Raw genomic sequence first — 9431 nt, forward strand, 5'->3', positions numbered from 1 at the left:
GCCACTCCTCAGAAGGAAGGTTGGGCAATCTACTTCCATAGTGATACTGCCTCGGAAACCCAAGGAGGGGTCGCTATGAGTCAGATCTGACTCCACAGCAGTGAGTTTGGTCTTTGGTTCTGTACAGACAACATACATATCTAATAGCTTTCATTATCACAAAAGGTAACAAGTATCTTAGGGGCCAGAATTTAGAAGAGTCACAAATCTGAATTTTGTAACTCAAAAAGCTCAAACACCACACTTCACAATTCAAACACCAAAACAGGCTTCTGTGCACTTAATGCAATCTTGATCAAAGAATGCACAAAATCCACAAATCTCATGTCCCACCTCATCACCATCAATCACTTCATAGCTCAGAATAACATTTGCCACCTTCCATGTGTACTATGTCCCATCTCAACCAACTTATCTGGGGACAAAACAAAAAAAGATGAAATGAGCTTATTAAAACCAGCAACATCTCTGTCTTGATTATACACAAAAAAATTTAGTGAGACTCTAGAGCTCATTTTCAAAGACACTACAAATCCAGGAATGAGTAGAGCAGCCTTTCTCAGCTTGAAGCATACAAGTGGAAGGATGTCATCTTTTAAAAATTGCTTAAATGCCAAGACAGAGGTAAATACTAAAAAACAGCAGATGTCAGATTTTTCTCTTAATTACTGTGATGGTTGGACCTGTGTGCCAACTTGGCTGGACCCCAGTTCTGTGTGGTTGCTCCCATGATGGGATCAGATGACTGAGTTCTGAGTGGCCAGTCTGCCCAAGGGGAGTTTCCCTAGGGGCCTGCTTGCAATGATATTCCAAGGACAATCTGGAAGAACGGCATTCCGAACTACAGACTTCCTTGAGTGAGCGGCTCACCGCTCCCCTGGAGATCTCGGATTCATCTTTTATTGGAAACAACAACCAATATACTGCATGCCAGCTTGAATCTCTCAGCTCCGCTGTGCTTGCGGAAAAAAAGGCGGCTGCAAGCCCCACCTCCTACAGAGACGGACTTTGCAGCTTGGACTTGTCAGCTTCTATACGCTTGTGAGCCATTTGCCTAAGATAAATCTCTCTCTCTCTCTCTCTCTCTCTCTCTCTAAATATATATATATATATACCTTGCTGGGTTTTTTTTTTTGTGTGTTTCTCTAGAGAACCCAATCTAACACAATTACCAAATCTCTACAAAAATTTCAGGAAGATGATATTTTTTATATTAAACTATTAAATCAAAAATTCTTAAAAGTATTATTTAGTTCTTATTTCACATGTACATTTAGCACTCTAATCACATCCTGACAAACATAAAGGAAATATGTTTTGGCATGGTCACAGAGCTCCCATCTCTCACACGTCTACTGATAGACGGATTTCAGAAAACAGCAAAGGGTTACCAACATCCTTAGATGAATGTTGCTAGCAATGGAAAGACTGCTGTTTATCTGAGAGACCTCCAGAAATATCATGCAGGTAAAAACAGCATTAGACCCAGAGAGTTAAAAACATCTCCAGGGGAGAAGGCCGAACTCTGGACCCAAATAACCGTCTGAGCCAAGTGGTTCCAAAATCTCTCCAATCTCTACTTCCATTAAGAGCCAAGTGGTACAAAAAATGACTATCATAAACATTTTTTAACCATCAGAAACCAGAGAAGAGACACTGGACAATGGAAGAAGCAATAGTGTGGATGGTCAATGTTGGAGGCCCAATGCTGTGACTTTACTAGGTCATTCCTGGTGCATATTCTTTCATGTCTCTGGACCTCAAAGGTTAAAGCAAATAAACTAAAGAGACTGTCTCTGAAGCATAAAAACTGTAATTCTCCACATATAAAAATATGCTTATGTCTGCAGCAAAACTTACTTTTATTAGACTGGGTTCATTCATAATTTAAAAACACAAGCATCTCATGAAGAAAAGAACTCTCATTTACCAAAAAACAAAAAACAAACTAAACTCACTGCTATCAAGTGGGACCTGACTCATAGCGACCCCTCCTTGGGTTTCTGAGGCAGTATCACTACGGAAGTAGATTGCCCAACCTTCCTTCTGAGGAATGGCTGGTGGGTTTGAACCGCCAGTCTTCTGGTTAGCAGTCAGATGCCTTTGGCACTATGCCACCAGAGCTCCTAAACACTAAGTTACTTGCCCAAGGTTACTCAGCTAGCAAATGGCAGAGCTGGGGTTTGAACTCTGCAGGTCTTGCTCCAGAGGCCATGCTCATAACCCTTGGACTATACGGCTTATCTCTCATCTACCAAGCATTCATACTAAATACTTATTTACATATTTACATAAAAAAACAAAACAAAACCCACTGCCATCGAGTCGATTCAGACTCATGGCAACTCCCATAGGGTTTCCAAGGCTGTAAATCTTTACGGAAGCAGATTGCCTCATCTTTCCTCTATGGAACTTATAGTGGATTCAAACTGCCAACTGTTTGGTTGACAGCCCAAGGCCTTAACCACAGCACCACCAAAGCTCCTTATAGTTACATAAAGGCACACTTGGAATGAGTAACCAGGATTGCCTAAATTGTGAAATAGACAGAAGGTGTTTCTTTAGTACCATTCTCACACTTTCCTGATTGTTGCTAAACTGCATTAATCAGATTGTTGTTGTTGCTATGTGCCATCGCATTAATCAGATAGACAACTTAATACAATAATACAAACAAAACTGTGTAATCAGGTTTCAAATGATAAAATGCTGCTGACCCTTCATGCTATCTGAGATCATCTCATACAGAGAAAAAGCAGTACTTAAATGTAAAACACTATCAACATAATAAAAGAGTTTCTTGGCAGGTTTCAAGAATGCCTTTCTATCAGTAAATCATTTTTTTTTGTTTCTACTGGTAGCTGCGTGCTACACTCTAGAAATGGGTTGACTCTTTTACTGCTGACCACCCCAAAAAACAAATCACCTAGCTGTCTAAATTATCTTGGTACTTTCAAGGACTCTTAAACTAGACAGCAGAGACCTCACCAAACTTGAACCAGCGTCAGGGACACAGAAAAACCCTCCACTTCCAGTTGAGACAGGGAAGTCTGGTTTCTCAGAAAACTACAATCCAAAGCACGCAATCCACAGGCATTCATTAGTCCCAGGATGCATCTAGAAACAACCCAATCACCAAACTGAAATCCAGTTAAACCAAGTCGACAATCTACTGCTCTTTCACCTGCTCTGTGCTCACTCATGTTACTGTTTGAAATTCTTCCTCTACATCCCTGGACTATCAACATACATTCTGCTTACTGAAATCCTTCAAGACCCCACTTAAAAGTTGGAGGCTCCTGATAAAAAAAAAATACAGTTTTGCCTTCCTTAGGAATCATAAAGAACTGTGTTGACCACTTTGACACTTTAAGCTGCTTAAACCTACCTTCCTCTACCTCTAATCATAATTAATGTGTCCTTACAAGGATTGACTCAACAGCACCCAACAACAGCACAACCAGGCAGGTTACAAACTCTCTAAAGCCTTATTTATCCTTGCTGATATGAACCAATGACCTCAGTAATGACAAAGAAACTGGTTTATATTTAGCAAGGTCCAAACCCACTGCTATTGAGTCAATTCTGACTCTTATCAGCCCCATAGGACATAGTAGGACTGCCACACAGGGTTTCCAAGGCTGTAAATCTTTATGAAAGCAGACCGCCTCATCTCTCTCCAGTGGAGCAGCTGATGGATTCAAACCACTGATATTTTGGTTAGCAACCCAAAGCTTTAACCACAGTGCCATGAGTGCTTTAAATCTTGATTCATTTCATTTTTTGTGGCATTTCTCCTAGAAACTTAATTAACAAATACCTAATTATTTCTTAATAACCTGGTTTGTTCCTATAGAAAAATAATATGTGAATGACCCTGCTTCTCTCTTCTATCAACTTCTGAGTACATACCACCAGGGACCCATTATGAGTAACCAACACTGTTCTGGTAGTACCAACCAGACCTGCAGATAAAGGCAAAACCAAACCCACTGCCATGGAGTTGATTCCAACTCACAACAACCTCCATCGGGTTTCCAAGGCTGTAAGGCTGTAAATCTTTGTGGAAGTAGATTGCCTTATCTTCCTCCTGTGGAGCAGCTGGGGGGTTTGAACTACCAATCTTCCTGGTTAGCAGACAAATGCCTTACCCACTATGTCACCAGAGCTCTTTAGACATGAAGATACAAGTCCCAAATGTGATTATTTTGTCCTGAACTTATCTTTAAATCCAAACTTACTAAGTCTTGGTAAATAATCATGATATTCTACATGTGTACGACGTATATTGTGTATATGTGTGGGTACATGTATGCAATTATATATATGGGTGTGTATGTGTTTGAAGGAACTCTGGTGGTACAGTGGTTAAAATATCCTCCTGCTAACCAGGAGGTTGGAGGTTCACACCCACCAGCCGTTCCACAGGAGATCAATGAGGCAGCCTGTGTCCATAAAGATTTATAGCCTTGGAAACCTTATGGGGTAGTTCTACTCTGTCCCATAGGGTAGCTATGAGTTGGAACTGAGTTGATAGAAGGGAGTTATTTATTTTTTTAAAATCAGAAGTCCTGCCAGTACAATGGTTAAGTGCTCAGCTGCCAACCAAAATGCTGGTGATTCAAACCTACCAGTCACTCTGCTCCTGTAAATATTACAGCTTTAGAAACTCTACAGAGCAGTTCTATTCCATCACATAGAGTTACTATGAGATGGAATTGATGGCACTCAACAACAGCAACAATTTAAACTTCTATACTATCAACCTAAGAAAATACATAAATAAGGAAATAAAGAACACATTTCAAAATCATTAAAACTTACCAAATGATGGTTGTACTTAAAACTGGCTATTTTTAAATGTCATTATGCAACTATATCATATTTAAAATTAATAATCACAAAATCTAAGAAACAATCCTTATGACTTATAATTAAGAAATGATTAAAAAGACACAAGCCTTAGCTATGTTAACAACCATCCACTGTCACTGATAACGTAGTCCTTACTTTATCATATATAATCACAATCTTCCTGAAGTATTTGCTGTGGTGGCTTGAGTAAGTGTATTTCTGCAGTTCACACTAGACAAAGAATCTATGCCTCTGGCATATAAATTCATTAATGAATGATGATTAATGTAAGTTTGTACTAATTTCTGGACACAATTACAATAGAGAATGACTAATTAAACTCAAAGTCACTCAATGATTTACTAGTATCAACGGGGCTAAAATGTTGGAACAGATACTCACATCCAAGTACCTACTTTTTAGAACTATGTTATAACTTCCTTAGTTGATATAATACAAAACTCAAGAATATCTCCTAATAAGAGATGGAGAGCATTCTTAGGCTAGATTTAAAGAGATCATGGTCAATAATGACCTCCATATTGTCAAGTCAAGTGGTCAGTTCTGTAATACCACACTCAGCAGCATCTGGTAGAGGTTTCACTCCCTTCTTGAAACAGTCAGTTCTGAGAATATAATCTCATGGCTTTCCCATGCCCAGCTAACTGCTCTTTCTCAGGCTCTTCCACTGGTTCTCCTCTCCTGTTCAATGCCTAAATGGAACAGGGCTCAGGACCTCTTTTTTTTTTTTTTTGCCTACACCCTTTCCTCAAAAGATCTTAACCAGTATTATAGTTTTAAATACAAATAGACTCTGATGAATCCCAAATCTATAAATTCGGCTTTGATCTCTCTCCTAACTCACTGCCATCGAGTCAACTGCAACTCATAGCAATCTCTCCTTCGGTTTCCGAGGCAATATCTCTATGGAAGTAGATTGTCCAGTCTTCCTTCCCAGGAGTGGATGGTGGGTTGGAACCACCAGCCTTGTTAGCAGTCAAATGCCTTAGGCACTACACCATCTAGGTTGTTTTACTAACTGCTCAACAATTTCACTTCACTGTTTAACAGGCATGTTAACACACTCAAAACAAACTTCCTAACTGTCAATTCAAACCTGTTCCTCACCAGTCTTCCCTACAGAAGCAAATGACACCATTCACACAGTTGTTCATCATACTCTTTTCCTTGCATTCTACATCAACCCCTCAGCAGGACCTATTTCCAAAACATAACCTAAATCACTCCATTTCTTACCTGTGAGTTAAATTAACTATAGGCTTCTCTGTTCTTTAAGAAAGAAAAGGAAAAACTGGTTACAGATGTTGACAGGCATGGCATTTATACACATGAAAAGAATGATTGAAAGTGTATACAGAAAACTACCAAAAGTAATTGCTTCGAAGTACTCTAAATGAAATTGCAGAAGAGAACTAAGAGTCTGAAAGGAAAGGATAAAAGAAGCAACTCAAGGATAGAAAATCAATTTCAAAGCAACTCTGTGCATCTCATCAAATGGTGTCAATTGTGTGACTGAGTCTTCCAGTTCCTCTACGAGTAAAGGAATACAAGAGAAGAACTCTTGGCAAACATATTTCATTTTATTTTAGTAGCATTTTTAAACGGTAAGTGCTAAGAAGAATAGAATATGAAAACCTAAAATACAGGCATATAACCAGTAATAAATTACTACATACTGTACAGAGATCCTTATATTGCAGCTTTTGGAATTTGGTATCTGTGTTTCCTGCACACAGTTCCACATAACCAAGAACAACTTGAAACACAGTATTGTGAATGGCTTGGGTGAAGTGCATATGAAGCTGATCCATTGCTGTCTGTGAAAAGAAAAAAAATACAACAGAATTTCATATTGTTAATACACGTAAATGTCAACAGAATGGAAAAATATAGAAAAAAAACCTTTACCAACTCTAGCTACAGCACAAAAATCACTGTTACTCACAGAATTATAAGTGCAGTATCGATGATTTGCAAATAACCCTTCAACTAACCAAAACATCACACTGCTGAAGACAAGTCTGAATCACGCCGCTCTGCTTTTATGACTGTGCACCCATCGAGATCTATCTCAATCCTGTCATGCATGACCACGCCTCAAGCTCTACTCTGCTGTCAAGTATTTATGCCTTTACATCATGCAGTGTACTTCACAATGGTCACCTTCTCAAAGAAGCCTTTCTTGACAATCTCATATAAATCAGTACTTGCCACCACCCTATTCTCTAATGCTGATTTTGTACTTTTCATAGCACTTTTTACCAACCAACATCAGATTCATTTATTTCTTTAATGTCCATCTGTCTCCCCACTAGAATGTAACACACATGAGGGTCTATGTCTAGGTACCTAGAACAATGCACATAACAGATGTCTATAAATATTTAATGAATAAAAGAATGAGGGGAATAAGAAATATAATGTCATTTTTTAAGTCTTTAAAAATGTTCCTCAATATTGGCAAGTGTCTTCCTTCTTGTACTTTTTCTTACATATTGCTGAAGAACTGAAAATCAATGAAGTATGACTGATTACGAAGGCTATGGTGAAGTGATTTCCTTTGTGTGATCATCTGCCTTGGTTCTCTGGAAAAACAGCTTTAAGAGATTTTTCTCCTAAACCCTATGGATTTACCTTTGCCTTAAGTTCTATCCTAGAAGGTCTGTTACTTTTTACTAGGTTGAATGACATTTCCTGAGTATGCTGTAAACTTGACTTTGTGTTTGTCCCTGGGCTACAGCCTGCCCTGAGATTGGTATGCACCCTATTGAGATTGGTCAACAGACCATGCAAATGAAGTATCCACAGCCTATTATGCAAATGAAGTATCTGTGGCCTATTATGCAAATAAATAAAGCATCTGTAGCCTACCAAGAGAAGGAACTGGTCAGTTTGTGGTCTTGGTGAAAGGGTCATGCCTTGGAATTGACAAGGAGTTTGTAGATATAAGCAGCCAGCCTCACAGAAATTTGCAAAAAGAGAAGCAGCAGGAAGAAGTAGAGGAAGAAAAGAGAGAGAGAAAGAAGGCAAGGAACTACCTAAAAAAGCTGTAACACAGTCAAAGTTCAACAATGAAGACAGCAAGAGGCCTGGAAGGGGCCCAGCAGCAGAGCCAGCGGTAAAAGATGGCAGGGTCAAGGGGAGCCTGTCCTCAGGGGGCTAAAGGGGAAGAGATGAGGGTTCTGGAAAGATGGCAGGACCCTCTTCAATAAAGAAAAGGGGAACCAATTAACACAGATAGAGAAGATAATGCTGGAGCACTGAGCTTTGAAAGGAAGGATACTGAAGCAGACTACACTCCAACTAGTAGAAGAACCTGCATGAAAACCCCAAAAAAGGAGACCTATGGAGCTGCGGTTTGTCAGGCCCAGACAGCTTGGATATTGCTAACTGGTGTAAGGACCTAAGAATTAACCTAAAAATAGGCCCTGCTAGCCAGGAGCTGCAGGGAGGACTGCATTGGTGGCTGGAGAATAAAAGAGGAAGCAGCGAAGAGGGAGAAGGGATGAGCTGTGGACTTTCACTTGTCGGGAGGGTGCAGCTATTTTGAATGTTTACAAGCGGGTCCACCATTTTGGATATTTAAAGCAACAGCATTCTCTCAGATTCCAGGGGCCTAAGAATAAGCTCCACTTGCTGGGAACCCCAAGACTTTCCAGACACAAACGACTGGAAAGGTGTGATATTCCCCTCATTACTCTTATACCCCACACCCTCTTAGTGAACGGAGGTGCAGCCAGCCCTCACTCCCACCCACCTTCTGGGGTAGTAGGAATTCCATCCCAGTCTGTGTGCTCCAATGGAGCCTAGGGGCTCCAGCCCACCCTGTCTAGATTATTCTTTCCTTTTTTTTTTTTTTAGTTTGTTTTTTTATCTGTTTTAAAATTATTATTATTATTATTCTCTTTTTGTCCATCCTTTCTATTATTATTCTTTACTCTTCCCTTCCATGGGTTCCAGTTTTCAGCTTTTTCTCTCTTCCCTGTTCCTGGTTCCCATTTTTTTCTTTCTCATGGTTAATTCCATTCCTTATTTTTCTTTTTCATTTTTCCCATTCTATTCCTCATTATTGTCCTACTCTACCTCTTTTCTCTTATTGCCCTCTCCCAAGATATTGCAAAGTTTTTTTTTCTTTCTTTCTATTATTTTCTCTTTTTTTGGTGATTGTTTTCGTGTAATTTTGCAGTGTGTTTTTTGTCTGCTTACTTTTACTTGTTTGATGATTTTCCAATCATTGTTCTTGTCTAACCGAGTGGGATACAGCAGCCATGCCCATTGTGATAGTTGGAGCTGTGTGTCAACTTGGCTGGACCCCAGTTCTGTGTGGTTGTTCCCATGATGGGATCAGATGACTGAGTTCTGAGTGGCCAGTCTGCCCAAGGGGAGTTTCCCTAGGAGTGTGGCCTGCTTGCAATGATATCCAAGATAATCTGGAAGAACGGCATTCCTTAAGTAATTGGAACCCTGGTGTGCTAACGACAGACTTGAGTGAGCGGCCCACCGGCCACCGCTTGGCCTGGAGATCTCGGATTCATCTTTTGTTGGAATCAACAACC

At 39.8% G+C, this 9431-nt stretch overlaps 1 protein-coding gene across 1 annotated transcript in view; it reads right to left on the reverse strand.

Annotated features, from left to right (window-relative positions):
• VPS50 (VPS50 subunit of EARP/GARPII complex) overlaps window positions 1-9431 on the reverse strand; it is a 154572-nt gene that overhangs the window by 105369 nt on the left and 39772 nt on the right. The window contains 1 exon segment of the mRNA XM_007939810.2: window positions 6552-6692. Within this exon segment, the coding sequence (XP_007938001.2) occupies window positions 6552-6692 (141 nt within the window).

Source organism: Orycteropus afer, unplaced genomic scaffold (assembly GCF_000298275.1).
Source record: "Orycteropus afer afer isolate SDZICR_OR568_19922 unplaced genomic scaffold, OryAfe1.0 scaffold00063, whole genome shotgun sequence".
Taxonomy (NCBI): domain Eukaryota; kingdom Metazoa; phylum Chordata; class Mammalia; order Tubulidentata; family Orycteropodidae; genus Orycteropus; species Orycteropus afer.